Source organism: Ahaetulla prasina, chromosome 5, assembly GCF_028640845.1.
Source record: "Ahaetulla prasina isolate Xishuangbanna chromosome 5, ASM2864084v1, whole genome shotgun sequence".
NCBI classification, from domain to species: Eukaryota; Metazoa; Chordata; class Lepidosauria; order Squamata; family Colubridae; genus Ahaetulla; species Ahaetulla prasina.
In genome coordinates, this window is record NC_080543.1 from 61,918,490 (window position 1) to 61,936,168 (window position 17,679).

At 33.5% G+C, this 17,679-nt stretch overlaps 1 protein-coding gene across 3 annotated transcripts in view; it reads left to right on the forward strand.

Moving 5' to 3' along the window:
- The window catches only part of TRAPPC10 (trafficking protein particle complex subunit 10), a 59,211-nt gene that overhangs the window by 28,017 nt on the left and 13,515 nt on the right, over nucleotides 1–17,679 (forward strand). For all 3 annotated transcript variants that reach the window (XM_058185517.1, XM_058185518.1, XM_058185519.1), the window contains 14 exons: nucleotides 689–800; nucleotides 982–1,229; nucleotides 3,349–3,495; nucleotides 4,326–4,440; nucleotides 5,637–5,713; nucleotides 6,228–6,319; nucleotides 7,149–7,289; nucleotides 9,966–10,078; nucleotides 10,879–11,393; nucleotides 12,538–12,679; nucleotides 14,509–14,667; nucleotides 15,810–16,039; nucleotides 16,521–16,621; nucleotides 17,381–17,507. In XM_058185517.1, coding sequence (XP_058041500.1) covers nucleotides 689–800; nucleotides 982–1,229; nucleotides 3,349–3,495; nucleotides 4,326–4,440; nucleotides 5,637–5,713; nucleotides 6,228–6,319; nucleotides 7,149–7,289; nucleotides 9,966–10,078; nucleotides 10,879–11,393; nucleotides 12,538–12,679; nucleotides 14,509–14,667; nucleotides 15,810–16,039; nucleotides 16,521–16,621; nucleotides 17,381–17,507 — 2,319 coding nt within the window. The remainder of the gene's footprint in view (nucleotides 1–688; nucleotides 801–981; nucleotides 1,230–3,348; nucleotides 3,496–4,325; nucleotides 4,441–5,636; nucleotides 5,714–6,227; nucleotides 6,320–7,148; nucleotides 7,290–9,965; nucleotides 10,079–10,878; nucleotides 11,394–12,537; nucleotides 12,680–14,508; nucleotides 14,668–15,809; nucleotides 16,040–16,520; nucleotides 16,622–17,380; nucleotides 17,508–17,679) is intronic.

A 17,679-nucleotide genomic window follows, 5' to 3' on the forward strand; every position in this document is an offset into this window, starting at 1 on the left:
TGGTGAGATTTGAACTGCCAACTTTCAGGCATCTGGCAGTCAGTAGAAGTAGCCTGCAATACTGCACTCTTAACCACTGCACCACTGTGGCTCAAACTGGGTTATTTATCAGAGAGATTATAGATTTCATATTTAAACAATTGATTATGATGTTGCAGCAGGTTTTCCTGAAAAATTTAACTTGCTATTTGATTTTTTTTTGTGTTATAATCCTGATGTCAGCATTCTAAATGACAAAGCAGGCACAGTCGAGATGATCCAATCTCTTAATGAAAAACTTTATAGAGTACATCATTTCAGCACTGCCCTCACTGAGGAGGGCAAAACCAGATCTAGCTAATTCCCATGCAAACCCACATAATCGAAGTATAGGATTCTCCCTCCCACCATTAGTGCAGATTACATTGTCCAATTGAGTCACATTGTATTGTTATGAGAAAAACTCTTTGGCTTTGACAAACAACTGCTGAAGTGTCCTTGGCTCTCACTATCTTCTTTTTGATGTCTGTAGCCTACATTTCATCTCCCCCTTCCCTTCCCCCTGGTTCTTTGGCAAGCTGAGAAATGACAATAGTTGCAACAGCAAAAACGCACTTTCAGTCTTGACACCTGATAGCTTATGTACATGTATCTTTTAAGTGTGTGTGTTTGTGTGTGTATGCATAATGTTTTTCATTTGTATTAAAAGGAAGAATTGGCTTTCGTATTTGAAATGCTTCAGCAATTTGAAGATGCTCTGGTGCAATATGATGAACTGGATGCCCTGTTTTCTCAATATGTTGTCAATTTTGGTGCTGGTGGTAAGTAGCTAAAAAGTGTATTTCTGTATTTGCTTGATTATTTTTCCTTTGCAACATTTCAGTAAAGGCCATGGGAATTGTTTAAACTTGTTATTGATTAAAAAAAATTCCTGCACATTTTGGAAATATTCACATATTTTCACCTGTTTTGTTCCTTATTGTGTATATTTCCTTGTCATAGATGGGGCAAATTGGTTGACTTTTTTTTGTCAGCCAGTACGAAGCTGGAATGGGTTGGTTCTTCGTAAACCAATAGATATGGAAAAAAGAGAACTGATTCAAAACCAGGAAGCCACTCTGTTAGATCTGCGCAGTTACCTTTTTTCCCGTCAATGCACATTACTAATCTTTCTTCAGAGGCCATGGGAAGTATCTCAGCGAGCATTAGAACTTCTTCATAATTGTGTGCAAGAGCTAAAGCTTCTTGAAGTAAGTCTGGGTAATTCCATCCAACAAATAATTAAGGCTTAAGTCTCTGTCATGTTTCATTTGCGATAGGTTATAGAGATGATGTATAATTTCAAATAGGATTGTGCTAGCAAATCAGTTAGTGATTTATGTTAACTTTGCAGAAGTTCCAGGAAGTAGATTATAGTTTTGTATAGAAATTGTTTTATACCTCATTTTTATTTGCAATAATTGTCTCTACATTTGAATCAACATGCATATGATGTCTTCAGATTGGATAAGAAATTAATTAACTTATATTTTACCTGAGAAAAACAGTGTTGCCCATTAAGTAGTCTACAGTAATTGTTTTATAAACAGCCAAATGACTTTTTAAATAATTTATTCAGTCTTTGTTTTACAAAACCAGGTTGTAGCAGTATTTTAGGTGAATTATACAGGATACCTCTGGGGAAAAAGTGAAATTAAAATATAAAAATGAAAATACATATTTTTCTTCTGTGATTTTCTACGATGTTTCTGATAATGTAGCTGGAAATGTGGTAGAGTTCATATTTTGGATGCCAGAAAATATAGAATTTTTTAAAAAATGTCTTTTGATACATTAGAAGTTTAAAAACACTGTCCATAGGTTTAGAATATGCAATCTGTGCCATTTTAGAAGTTTCGGAATTCCCCCTATCCTGCATCATTCAGTGTTCTGGCTATAGTGTAATTCACCAATCTATAATGCCAAAGTTTACTTATTTTTTAAGGCCTAGGAAAAGTATGGATCCAATTCACAATAGGTTCAGAAGTGTTGCATTATTGCATTATTTCCATTTTCTTTACAATTAACTTCATAAAGTTGAAAGTTATAGTTATAAAGTTATAAAGTTATAGATTTTTTTAGCCTTTCAGTTCTAACTTTGACTGTGATTATCTCCATTTGGAAGAAGTGATAAATTTTAAATCATGGTCCCAGAAACTAATTTTCACCACCTTATTAATAATGCCTGTATTGGAATCAGATAGAAAAAGAAAAACATAGAAGGTGTCTGATTTATCTGGATAGTAACTTAAAAGAAGTGTTATTAGTAGAGAATAATTTTAAAAAAGAAGAGTACAATAAAGCATGCACTAGGCCCCAAAAGACAGGAGTATAGCCTTTTAACAATGGGACACTTGTAAATCTACCTGGCATAATTGGAGAAGGTAGAATATTTAGTCGGGTCAGTAAAAATGCATGACGATATCGTGGAAAGAAGTTTATTGGTAAATCTTTGAATAAGAGTCTGGGGCAGGATTTTAAAGTTCCCACTAGCATAGGATTACATTTTACATTTTAAATAACAGAATGGAAGCTTTGACATGTAGAAGACTCATGTTACCGCTTTTAATTTAACAGATGTTTTAAATTAAACATTAATTTCTGTTCTAGCCCTATCTATTTGTGTGCAGGCCCTACTACTGAAAAAACCCAGAGGTTCTCTTGACACCACTGCTGCTCTTCCCATTTTACCCACCTAATTTGCAATGCATGGGGCTGTAGAAGCACAGCATAAGATTAAAAATGATAATCTTATTAATATCAGTCAATATGGTCTAACTATTATATTTAAGAACAAACATTTAAAAATAATTTTTGTTAAGTAATTCTTTGTTTTTTTCTGTTATATTTGCCAGACATTTTGTCAGTTTTTGTCTGTGTAGGACTTTAGCAAATAAGTGTAGGTATTAGAAAATAAGACTTGCTTATTTTTTAGCTGTCAATATCTGATGGCTGGCTGATTTGGATGAATTTCTTATTCTCTCTCTTAGTTGTGATTGTCTTCTCCCACATCTTTTTTCCTTTGTTCTTGGTGGCATTATGGGTACATGGACTTACAATCTTTCTTGCTTCTGTTTATTTTATTTTATTTTATTTTATTTTATTTTATTTTATTTTATGTTGTGTAATGTTTTATATTTATTTTAAGGAAACTAATTACATTATATTTCTGTCCTCTTCAGTTAGGAAACGATATTTTCTTCTGTATAGCTAGTTTTGTGTTGTATGAGAGCACATTAAAATCTTTCAAAAATAATTTTTTGTCCTAAGTTATATTCTGTAATAATAAGCTTCATACTGATTGATCTCTTAAACTGATTTTATTTTAAGGTCTCTGTTCCTCCTGGGGCTTTGGATTGTTGGGTCTTCTTAAGCTGCCTTGAGGTTTTGCAAAGAATAGAAGGTTGCTGTGATCGGTCTCAAATTGATTCTAATGTTTCCCACACAGTTGGATTATGGAGTTACGCTACTGAAAAGGTGAGCAGAAGTAGAACTGTGACCAAAAAAAATCACATTTAAAATAGATTTAGAATAGAAAGTACTTTATAATTTTTGTTAAAATCAAGATATCTTTAATTAAAAATATACCTATTTTTAATTAAAATGTTCTATATTCTATAGAACATTTTACTTTTAAAAGTATTAAAGTTTTAGTAATGCAGCAATATGCTAATATATGGAATAGCAGAATATCTTGTTTTCTTCAGACAACATTATATCATCAGAATGTATTTGGATGGCTATGGTTCAAGCTAGTGTATCTAACTTCATCTATCCAGTTGGCAACTTGACAAGTGCAAAGAGAATTAGTATCATTTCACTCATGCTACTTTATCAATATGGCATTCTTTTCTATACACTATGTGTCATTATGTTTACCTAATTATATATCTATCCATTATATATTTATATATTTTATTATATTTTTTATATATTTTATTATATATTTATATAATTATATATCCAGTGTGCATGGAAACCCAGTTATACCAATTATGCAGTTATGCAAATATATATGTAATTTCCTAATTATGTCTTATAAATATCACTCTTGCAAGTTGCTTATATTTATTTTTTTGAAAAAATAAATTAGTTTTTCAAGGTTGCAAAATGAAGTTTTGCACATCTTAGTTTAGTACATTTCAGTTTACTATGTTAAATATTAAGAAGCAGATTTAAATTTTGTTAGCTTTTATCGAAACTTGTCAGTATCTATCTTCTAAATTTTAACTAAAACTTCTAAGTCTTTTTAAATATACATTATTACCATAAAATGAAGATACTTCATATTTATAATTCTCTTACAGTTGAAATCTTTGGGATATTTATGTGGACTTGTGTCAGAAAAAGGTCCCAATTCAGAAGATCTTAACAGAACAGTTGATCTTTTGGCAGGACTTGGAGCTGAGCGTCCTGAAACAGGTATCAACATAACTACTTATAAAACAGATTGATGCTTTTCAAGTGATAACTGATATTTAGAATCAGTGGTTGTGCATTTGTTTGGATATATGCTAGTGACATACTTTTATTCTGTTTAAAAAAAACTTGAAAAACTGAAGAGTATATCCAATAAGATAAAGGAAAGTAGTGTTCTGTCCCACCCCCAACCATAACCAAGAAGACACGCGAGCTGACTATATCTGCCAGCAATTTATTCCTATGACAGATATCAGTTCTGGCAACGAACCTGCGATTGCCTGCCAAGTTCTTTTATCTCCTCAGAAGCTAGCGTAACTGCAGTTCATTACTAGAGCAACCAAAAGTTCAGAAATAAACAGAAATCCAGTAGCCAAATTCTTAATCTCGAAATATTGCAGCCAAAGTTTCCAAGAGTCAGTTTTTGTCCGACACAAGAAGCTATAGAGCAGCTCCTCCTGCTTTTATACCCTGTGGGGTGTGGCTCCGTGACTCAGCACTCTCTAGGCCTGCCCCACCCCTTCTTTTGTTGTTCCCGCCTCTCCTTTCTGCGATGCCTGGGATTTAACCAGGACTGATTGTCAGCAGCTGGGTCTTGAGGCATTGCCTGGGAGGGGGAAGGTGCGGGAGAAAGAGGCCTCGTCATCTCCTCCACCTAGCCTGCCTCTGGAACCTGGAGCGGAGCCAGAGAGGAAGGTCCTGCAGAGGGAAGCCTTGTCGGCTCTTCCCCCTCACTCTCTGAGTCACTCTCTGCCAAGAGGCCAGGCTCGGGAGCCGAAGACACAACAGGTAGTGTGTTCCTTATATAATAATTCAAACTAACAGTTTGCATTGTCCCAAGAGGGAGGGGAAATTGAGAAACATAGATGTTCACAGTCCATTCAGCAGTCCTTCTTTAGCCCAACAAAGGAATTGAAAGCCAAATCTGATATGAATATAAAAACCATCTTTAGCTTTCTACTTGTAATAGCTAGTGGCAGGTTTCTATCTTTGCAAATATAGCATGGATTTTTGTTGCAGAGGTGCTAGTGAACATTCCTCTTTAATGGAGGCTGTAGCATTATAGCTACATCTGAATTTCCTCCATTCATCAATAGTGAGAATTAAAATTGAAATCCTTAGTAGAACACTTAATGCGAAGCTGTGGATGATGCTTTTGAATCTTATGTTTTCTATTTTGTTTTGTTTTGTTTCTGAAGCCAATACAGCACAGTCTCCTTATAAGAAACTCAAAGAAGCTTTATCATCTGTAGAAGCTTTTGAAAAGCATTATTTGGTAAGGATGGTTTATGTATTTATATAGTTATAAAATATGTTGAGGATGGCTAACTATATAACTAGTAGTTAGAATAGTATAGTATTTTTAGATGTGAATTAGCAGCTCAATCCCTTTTAGTAAAATGAATATAAAGTGTAAACATTTGGACATCCAAAATGAAACATCTTGGCTAAGAACATTAGTCAGAATACCCCCCCCCCCAATATTATATGAATATATGAATTCTGGAGTGAAAACTATTTAAATTTTGTAGTCAGCTGTTTCATTTCAATATGCTCTTGGTAACACTTAGAAAGATGAATAAATAAAAGTACTCTGTCATTAAAAAGCTTATGACTTTTAAATGGTGACTTGAATAATACCTTAAGTTACAGAATCTTGGAGATCTATTTGTTTAGACCAACTTTAGGAGATCTATGTTCCTGAATTTAGCTAAATTAAACCTGATTTTAAACAAGGATTTATACTAACAGTATAGTGTATCCTCAGTCCTTTTGTTTCTTTTCCACAGGATCTTTCTCATGCTACTATTGAAATGTACAAAAATATTGGAAGAAATCGCTCAGCAAAGCTTGTTGGAAAGGATCTGGCAGAGTTTTACATGTATATAAACTTATTGGAATTGTTGCATATCGTAATATTCTGAAAAGGGTATCTCTAACTACTATGTGCATTTCACCTTTAACCATAAAAGCACACTGCAGTGCTTTTGAATAGCTGGAGAACTGCAACTTCCAGGTTCCCTGCCCATATCTTGGCAGAGGCTAAATATCCCACTGATTACAGGATGGTGAAGCCTTATTAAATCTTAAAAGATAGTATTTTCCAAACCATGCTTTATTCTGCTATTTGTGGCAGCCAGAAATAGCACACATTCTCTGTTGGGGGAAAATACTTAATTACTGCCAAACTCTGCTGTTCTGATTATTGAACCAGGATTCTAGAACCATGTATTTGTCACTTAAATATTTTATTCTTTATTGTAATGGACAAAAGGAATCACATGTATATTAAGGTGTTATACTTTTTATAAAGTTCTTGCTAATAAAATACACTGATCAGTAGTTAAGTTACTGGCTTCTCTGTACAATACAAAGAAAATTACCTTAGATGTAGAATAGAGAATGAGAGTACTTGAAACTTTTAATGTTGTATTTGCATGTGAATAAATGTTTAGGGAAGAATTTAATAGACTTTCTTTTTTTGTTTAGTAGCACATAGCCTACCATAAGTTGAAAATATTGTTTATATTCTAATTTTACATGTTTATTAGAGAACTTACTCTACTAAATGAATAATTTGCCACCTATTCATTAGTTGTTAGTTGTAATAGATAATAGCTAAAGAAAAGGGTTTACAAATGCAAGTTATATATGAATGCATTTAATGTGTTTTCCTTTCTTCCCTTCCTCTTGGTGATTTTGTTCCTAAGGAAAAAGAAGAGTCCTCAAAAAGCCGAGGTTTATCTTCAAGGTGCATTAAAAACGTATCTTGCTGAAGGATGGACATTGCTTATTACACATACACGAAAGCAATTAGCAGAATGTCAGAAGCACCTTGGGCAAACTGAAAAGTATCCTTTTTAAAAAAATGGATGTGATCTCAGAATCATCTACTCCTTTCGTTCAATCAGAGTCGGTTGATTCATCCTTTTATTTATTTATATCTTATCTATCTTTGTAAACAGCATACTTCAGTTCTTCTGCCTGGTGCCCCTTTGGTTAAATTAGAAAGGGCTGCCAAGAAACCAAGCGAATTCCTGATGATGTTTTCCAAGCAAAGATGTTTTCCTCTCTTCTGCTTTGTTAACCTGGTACACTGTAGGAATAATAATAATAATTATTATTATTTACTTTATTCATTAAATATGAAACTCAATCAAATGAACATTCAAAAAGGCATCACAAATACCATTGACTAGTGCTAATGGTTGATATGGGTTGCTGCCAGCGTCCTAGGTATCAACCAAGTACCTAAGATGTACAATGTTCCAAGTAGCGCAGTTTTTTGTAGTTCTGCTGGTATTATTGCAGGAAGTTGCAATTTGTTGATGTGTCTTATAAAATTCTTGGACATCGTACCGTGCCCAGTACTACTACTACTACAACTACTACTACTACTACTACTACTACTACTACTACTACTACTACTACTACTTATTATTATTATTATTATTATTATTATTATTATTATTATTATTATTATTATTATTATTATTATTTTATTTACACAAAATGACAGTATACACAGCAAACGAGATAACTATGCTGGATTTTGTATCACAGATCACTAGTTGAACACTTCCCAAGCGTTTAGGACTGCGTGATGTATCGGCGAATTATGCGAGGAGATCACAGTAAGGTGGCTTTCTGCAGCTGACCAATGGTGATCTTGTCAGTGCCAATTGCTTTTAAGTGCTTGCCTAGGTCTTTAGGCACAGCTCCCAGTGTGCTGAATACCACTCGAACCACCTGCACTGGTTTATGCCAGAGTCTCTGCAAATCTGGTGACTTTTTCAAGTTGTTTCTCATCAATTCTGCTGTCACCAGGTATAGCAATGTCGACTATCCACACTTTTTTCTTTTCCACAATTGTGATATCCGGGGTATTGTGTTCCAAAACTTTATCAGTCTGTATTCGGAAATCCCACAGTAGTTTTGCGTGCTCATTTTCAATCACTTTTTCAGGCTTATGATCCTACCAGTTCTTTGCTACAGGCAGATGGTAGTTGTGACACAAGTTCCAGTGGACCATCTGAGTGATTGTGTTGTGACGTTGTTTGTAGTCGGTCTGAGCTGTTGTCTTACAACAGCTCAGTATGTGATCAATGGTTTCATCTGCTTCTTTGCAGAGGCTGCATTTGGGATCATCAGCAGATTTTTCTATTCTGGCTTTGATTACATTTGTTCTAATGGCTTGTTCTTGGGCCTCAAGAATTAGGCCGCCTGTTTCTTTCTTCAATGTTCCATTGGTCAGCCATAACCAGGTCTTTTCCTTATCTACTTTTCCTTGGATCTTTTCAAGGAACTGTCCATACAGTGCTTTGTTATACTAGCTGTCAGCTGGAGTTTGCATCACTAATTTTCCTATATTGATACTTGGTTTGCCGTACTTTTAGCAGCTTCCTCTTGTTGACCTCCATCAAAGCTGGTTCAACACTGTCTTTCACATAATCTGCCAGAGCATGTTTCTCTTCTTCAACTGTCTGCTTCACTTGCAAAAGTCCTCTGCCACCTACCTTTCTGGGCAAATATAGCCTGTCAATGTCATCATCATCATCATCATCATCATCATCATCATCATCATCATCATTATTATATTTGTAAATGAATGTGTATTTATGCTTGCTTTCTTCGTACATAAAGCTCAACCTCTATTCTCTCTCTCTGTATGATCTGTCATGAATTAATCCTGCATCTGGCCAGGCATCGTGGTACAAGATAAATTTCCCATTCCGTTTGTGTCATTTTTTGATTTCTAACATGCAACTTTAAATAATGGGAATATTTAAAAATAAAAATGTAACTTTGAAAAAGAAAAGATGGATGGGTTGATACACACACACGTGCGCGCGCGCACACACACACAAAGGTAGTCCTTGCTTTACAACTATAATGAGCTCATAATTTCTATTGTTAAGTGAGACATTTGTTAAGTGAATTTTGTCCCATTTTATGACCTTTCTTGCCACAATTGTTATTAAATTACATGGGTTGTTAGGTGAATCTGGCTTTGCTTATTAGAAGGTTATAAAGGTGAAACATGATCCTGGGACACTGCAACCATCATAAATATGAGTCAGTTGCCAATGTCTGACCAAGGGAATGTAGCAAGGGTTATGTGAAAAATGGACATGAGTCAATTTTTTTCAGTGCCACTGTAACTTTGAATTGTTACTAAATGAACTTGTGGTAAATTGAGGAGTGTGTGTGTGTGTGTGTGTGTGTGTGTGTGTGTGTGTGTGTGTGTGTAAAATCTCTTTTGCTCCCATCTAATTGCTTTAAATTTATATTTTCACATGTTCATATTTGATTCACAGTTTTAAATAAACCATCAAGAATACTGGGCGATATAGAAAAAAATGTTTTTTGCACTATTTCAGCGTAAAATCACTACTGAACTACTAAAATTATTGCATTATAATCTTTCTAGTATTTTTGCTGAATGGAAGATAAAAGAATTAACTGATTTTTTTTTATCAAGACTTGTATATACATTCTTTTCCCATCCTTCCTTATCTTTGTGCCAGCTATCTTCAGACAAGCAGTCTTTTAGCTGGTGATAATAACTTAACTGAAGAAGAGCGGAAACATTTTTGCCAAGAAATATTAGATTTTGCCAAACAACCCTCAGAAACAGAAGGTAAGATTTGAAGGAATCTTATTGTCAAAGTTCAAACAAACTACATTTAAAGCTATCAACTTCATTCGGTGAATGTCAAGATAACGTCTTGATTTTCTTAAGATTCTTATTTGTGTCTGCCTTTTATTTTGTTTGATTTCAAGTAATTTCAGGGCAGTTTAGTTTTAAATTCTGTGTAGATCCATCAATTATATCACATTTACAAAATATGATAATTCAGTTTTAGATTTTATGTTTTTAGAGAAACAAGTTTCTAGTCTTTACAGTAAAAAAATACAGTTGAAGTATGTGAGTAATATTTTTTGAAACCACAGAAACCAGAAAAGTGAATGAATACATTTTCAAATAGGTTTAACTCAAAGCTTTATACTTCCTTTATTCTAGAACATACTAGAATAAAATGATAAATGGCAAAATAGTTTGCATACAGCGAGAGAAAAAATATAATTTTTGTAATATATTTACTTTTCTGAATATTCATCCCCTTATTTTAATTTAGTTAACCTAAAGCTAAACACGATCTTAAGTGTTTGATTCAGCAAAATGTAGGGTTAAAAATATTTTAGTTGTACTTAATGTTTTGTTCCAAACTGCAAGGCTTTATTTAATTAAAATTGTTTTGGGTTTGAGGATCAATGAGGTAATGTATATTTATTGAGTTAAATATATTTAAACAATTAAACTAAGAAATTACTTTTCCCTTAAGGTTATTATAATTAGATAAATGGAAATTTTGTTTTCAGTAGAACTGATCCTGCCAACATAAGGTACTCTAAATCCCATTTATATTTTATTCCCAGGGCAGAAAGTTATGCTTTCCATGCATTCCTTCGCACAGTTGAAGAATCTACATTTTGATCCTCCTAATGCTGTGGTTCATGTGGGTGGAACCCTATCTATTGAACTGACGTTGGTAAATCTGATGCCCGTCTCAGTGAATGTGGATCACATTGCTATTAATGTCCATTTCAGCATTGAAAAAAATAGCTACCGGAAGACAGCTGAATGGCTTACGAAGCACAAGACTTCCAATGGTATTATCAACTTTCCAAATGAAACTGTAGGTGTCTCTCTTTCAAGAAGTGGCTTACAAGGGCTGGAGTTGTATGAAATGTATGAAAGAAGTCCGTCAGATAATTCTTTGAACACAACAGGGATCATCTGCAAAAATGTGCATATGCTGTTACGAAGGCAGGAGAGCAGCTCTTCACTGGAAATACCTATAGGGCTGACTCTGGAGGATGGGGCCCACGTATTAAAATGTAGCAATTTAATACTGGAACCAGGGATCAATACAATAACTTTCAGAACCCAGGTATGTTTTTTATTTTTGCCACATAGAAATGTGGACATATATAATGTTTTTGACTCACTTGTTTAATTGACTTCTTTTTTCTTGTTTTAGGACTGGCATAGAAAATAGATAATATTTTAGCTCATATTTATGCAGAAACATTGAGAGTTCCAAAGAGTTCAGAATCTTTTATGTACCACTGTACTGTAAACATAAAAACATTGACACATACAAGAAATAAATACAAAGAAAAAGAGAGAGAGAGAAAAACGAAAAGCAAAGCAAACCTAAAACACAGTTTGAAATCAATGAATACGAAACCAAAAAAACCCACATCCCATTCTTAAAACTGAAAATTCTCATGATATTGTGGGGCCTGGTATGAAGCCCATCAAATAATAATTGGCCATAGGTGAAAAAGGGGCCGGAATAGCTCAGGCTGTTAGAGCCTGTTATTAGAACACAGTAGCCTGCAATTACTGCAGGTTCAAGCCCGGCCCAAGGTTGACTCAGCCTTCCATCCTTTATAAGGTAGGTAAAATGAGGACCCAGATTGTTGGGGGGCAATAAGTTGACTTTGTAAAAATATACAAATAGAATGAGACTATTGCCTTATACACTGTAAGCCGCCCTGAGTCTTCGGAGAAGGGCGGGATATAAATGTAAACAAAAAAATAAAATAAAATAAAAATAAAAAATTTAATTGTCAGTGGCCAATTGAAACATGTATGTACATGAACTAGCACAATTTCTAATGTCATGAATTTATTTGTGTAAAATAGAGCTGCACTGTGGAGTGCAGTATGTGACTGGCTGACCTATATATGCATTTCCTACTACATATAACAGAACAACTTAGTTGAACTCAGTAATCACAGGGTGGAATGGATGGAAGCAGCAACTAGATATTATTCCTCTTTAAATTAATGTGAGTTCAAATTATTTAATATAAAAGTGCATCTGAAGCTGTGTTAGGTCTTTTTGCTCTGTTCATAAAAATATAGAATATACCAATGGTTATATGGCTATCCCTTTGAGGATGAAAAATGCATTTTATTTTGTGTAATTATATGCTGACCAGATGTTAAATCTCTTGCTTTGTACAAATAGTCTTCAGTTAAACATTAAGAATTTTAATATATAAATACTTCAAATGTTCTCATAGGGCAAAGAACCTGGAACATATACACTCAGGCAGTTATGCATTTCGGTGGGCAAAATGCAATTTGCCCTACTTCATATTTATCCAATTGTGCAGTATGATATTTATTCTCAGGAGCCACAGCTAAAAGTGGAACCATGTACTGGTAAGTAAATAATTAAAAGTTGTACTTTGTTATTATTTCTTATTGTTTTAAAATTATTTCTCGAACAAAAAAGCTGCAAACTAACTTGTGACAACTAAGTTCCTTGCAGCTATCTTCCATTAATCTTTTAATCCATTAAAAAAAATAATGTATATGGACCAAATGTAGTTTGATTGTTCCTAAGTGATAGCTTACATATATTTTAATATGTTACTATCTGTTTTGGGAATTTACTTATTTAAACCTTGAAAATGGTTACTAAGGATTACAATATGTAAGGCGCTTCAGTACTGAGAAAAAGTTTGTGAATTCTTTATATTTATGAATGCTCCATTAATAGCAGTTTAAGTCTCAGGTCTTATTAGAAGTCACAATCCTACATTATTGCAGATATTTCTAAGGAGTTTACAAACTTTTCCTTACTGCAGTATGTAATTTTATGTACATTGAGAGCACATGCACCAAGACAAATTCCTTGTGTGTCCAATCACACTTGGCCAATAAAAAAATCTATTCTATTCTATTCAGTATGTAATTATTGTTTTAAAGTCAAAAGTAAATATCATAGCTGGATGAGTCCAGGGGAACTGTCAAATGAACTTCACTGTCCATGTAATGGCACTAAATATTTTTTTGCAATGTGAATCTGTTGCAATATATGAAAATATAAAAATATGGAACATAATAGAATGAGTTCCTGGCACTGTCTTCATTCCCTGTATTTATTGTGAAGATTAAGCTGTTTCTAATGGATGAAAATACTCAGCACATTGTTCATCTAAAATAAGATGTTCTTCAAATAAACCCTACTTGTAAAGCGATTTGCTTGAGATCTTTCATAGATAATTAAATGAAGGTGAAACACTCATGTGATAGATTATGTGATAGAAAACAGGATATTTGAGAGCAGCATTTTATTGTTTTATGAATGCTGAACTAATACCCATATGTGTAATAGAGTTGATATTCCTGAGGGTATTCATAACATGGAAAATGATTTGGTATTGCTGGAAAATTGGTCAAAAATGTGAAAACTGCAGTTTATTATTTCTAAATGTATGATCATGCACTAGAAAAAAAAGAATCCTCTGGCAGGGTACAGTATTGGGGTACAGTGGTAGAACAACAGAAGAAAAGAATTTAAGTGCACTCATAGCAGGTGACTGCAAAATGAGCAAACAGTATAACCAGGCAGCTGTGAAGGCAAACAAAATTTTAGTATGCATCATTAGAGAGATCACTAGCAAGAAAAAGGAGGTCATAATCCCATTGCATAGGGTATTAGTCAGAGCCCATTTGGAATACTGTGGCTAGTTCTAGATACCTAAAACTTTAAGGAGTAGACTCAATGGACCACTAGGTCTTTTTCTACCATCAGTTTTCTGTGTTTCTACAGAGAATTTGTGATTTGATTCACTGAAACCTTTTGGTAAATCGTATTTATTACCTTTGTGGTGGTCCCAATTTAACAGAATTAATGGTGCTTTCTTTATGAGTGTTCTGTTTGTCCCTTTTGTAAGTCTCTGTTTTAGCTAAGCTGTTAATTCAGCAGTTATTGGACACTTTTTGGAGTTTTTGATGTACACTGTCAAACTTCCCCGAGGAGGAGAGGGAGGGAGGGAGGAAGGGAGAGAGAGAGAGAGAGAGAGAGAGAGATGGACGGACGGACGGACGGTTGGATGGATGGATGATATGTCTTTCTGAGCTCTTACAGGCACAGTATTGTACCTTTAAATGTTTATATGTGATAAAAATTCAGTAATATCCAAATTATGTTGTGCAAGCAATGATTTCTTTGCCACACTCATTATCAACTCATTATTCTCCAGATAGCCTTTTGGCTGGCATTCCTCAGAAGGTGAAATTTACAGTGACTACTGGCCACTATACTATAAAGAGTGGAGATGCACTACAACTAAGTAATGCTGATGCCATGCCTGTCTTGTACCATCCTGAAAGCAAAGCTGTGATTTATTCAAACACTCAAGGTATTTAGTTTTGTTGTTACACTCAAGGTATTCAGTTTTGTTGCATTTTAATCCTATGATAAAAGAGATTCCACATTATAAACATTCAATGAAATTGTAGATGTTAACACATAACATCACATAACACATAACATAATTATGATTTGATATAATATGTATATAGTCGCTCCGTGAATGAGATGGATAATTTCCAAATTTGATACATACATTTATAAAAATAAATAGAATCAATTCTATTTCTGAAGTTTTACTTCTCCTTTCCCCCTTGCTGTTTAAAAGGGAAATAGCATTAAAAACAACATTAGGCCTTAGAACTCATCCAAACATCTGTTGTTGTTGCCAATTAATGTGGATGTATTTCACAATGAATTCTCCATCTTAGTGCCAACATGTCTCTGAAGTAGATTTGGTGATCTATCAGGCAACTAGAGTTTTTCATAGGAAAACAAAATAAACCACCTCAGTTGAATTTGAAAGTCAACTTCTGCAGGGCATAAGAACATGCATAGAATGCACAACCATAAAAAGCTTAAGAAATAATTTTGTATTAATGTAGTAATTTTATGTACATACACATGCATATATATGTTATGCATGTATGCATCTAAAAATACTATATTAATACAAACCTGATTTATACCAAATCATAATAATAATTTATACCAAATCATAAGCAACCAAGCAACTATTATTAAAACGTTTGGATTATGTGCTTGCAAAATAATGCAACACCCATGCAGCCTATCCTACATACATAACCTTAATTTTATCATAACAATAATTTAGAACAACTTTGCTCAGCTATTTTTCTGACTAACACGGAATTTAAGTCCTATTTTATTTTGAGTATTTAACTCCCACTCCAGCCCATCCAGTCTAAAGTAATAGAACTTCGGGCATGGCTGATCACTAATATGAGGTTGGAAAACACTTATCTCCTTTTGTCTCCTTTCCCCCTTGAAACCGTTGCAATACTCAGAACAAATAAAATAAAACTGAAACACATGCTTTACTTCATGCTTGGAACATTCAAAACAGTTACTTGGAGGTCAAAACAGGGTTTGCTTATATGTTACAAACTGAATAATTTGTTAATTTAGATATAAATTATAGTCTCTAATTTATATTTCATACAATTGTAGAAAAGGTATCAGAAGCATCATTAACTGTTCAGTCATCTGAAAAAATCACAAGCATCAGTTTACCAATGATTCCTGCTTATCATGTGATTACCTTTGAACTTGAAGTTTTATACTCACCATCAGTCCCAATATGTATGATGGAAAATGAGAATCTATCAAGTAAAGAGTGTAGGAAAAAAGGCAAAGAGAAAGAAACGTCTTACAATAGCATGGCGACAATTGATCAAAAGGTAAGAAATTATGAATAAAGGTTAATATTTAAATTAACTAAAAAATTCAGATGTCAATATAATATTTCAAACTGGCAAATATTTCTATATTAAAAGTCTGCTGTACTTCTTTTTTGAACCCTGGAGATGTTTTGCTCATCTTACAATGTTTCTGTATTGTTTTGCATTATTTTTGTTAAATATATAAACATCAATTCCTGAGAGAGTTTGAATATATTTTCAAACTTGCTATTCCAATCATCTTGCTTTAAAACAGTTGTTTTGTGCATTTGATGCAGAGATGAAAGAATTGCAAGATAATAAATCTGTAATAAATAAATTCAGGGTTCTGGATTGGAATGGATTGGATCGGATGTGCTATGCTATGCTATGCTCTTCACTTATTTTTCCATGCACAAAATAGAAAAATGTAGCAAGTATTTTTATTTAAATAGAAATTTTAAACAATATATCAGATGATTTTATTATATATTTCATATAGGTAACCATTGATTGTCCATGGTCAATTTACTCCACTATTATTTCACTTACCTTCAGTGTACCTTTTAAAGCCAAGCATTCGTTATTATCAGCAGGCATAAGGTAACTTATTCAAAATTCTCATTTTCTATTCCATCATAAAAGCTTTTCTTATCAAAATTATGAATTCGGTAGTTTGAATAAGCAGGAAGTTTTGAAATACTTTTTAATCCCAAAACTGCATTTGGGTCCTTTTATGTTTTAAGCTGCAACCCCAAACCTACAACCTTCCTTGGGAGAAAGCTGTGTTGAATTCAGTTTGACTCTTCTAAGTAGATATGTATAGAATTTTACTATCAGTTGTGTGGTGGGATTTTTTTTTACCATTCAAACGAGACCTTTGCTTAAAACATCATTTAAATTTAGTGCTAGAGTATAATCTAATGTAAATTAGCATGTTTTTCTCATTATTTTAAACTATTGTTTTCATTTGGTTAATTCTGCTGCAAGGATATACATGCATGCACACAAACAGTTGTTTTTTGTTTTGTTTTGTTTACATTTATACCCCGCCCTTCTCCGAAGACTCAGAGCGGCTTACAGTGTATAAGGCAATAGTCTCATTCTATTTGTATATTTTTACAAAGTCAACTTATTGCCACCCCAACAATCTGGGTCCTCATTTTACCTACCTTATAAAGGATGGAAGGCTGAGTCAACCTTGGGCCGGGCTTGAACCTGCAGTAATTGCAGGCTCGGTGTTCTTAATAACAGGCTTTACCAGCCTGAGCTAAACCGGCCCTGTAAGTTAAATTGTATATAGCAATAACTCTTTATAATAGTTTCATATTTTTAATTTAATTTAATTTTTTCTTATTTTAGGAAATATATACAAGTTTGTGTGCAGAACATGTCAGAAATCTGTTTTCAGTTCTCTGACAATAATCTCAAAAGTTCTGACATTTACAAAGATTTAAGTCTTCAACCTCTAAATCCGAAAGCTGAACAGGTAAATTATTTTACATGTATTTCTTGTAATAACAAAAAACATAGATTTGAACTACAACTCAATTTCACTAATTTTGTTATGCATCTTAAAAGTTAAAAATATCTTTGTATATGTGGCTTCCAAAAATCAAGTATTTATTTTAAAAATGATTATGAAAGTTATTGTCAGGCTA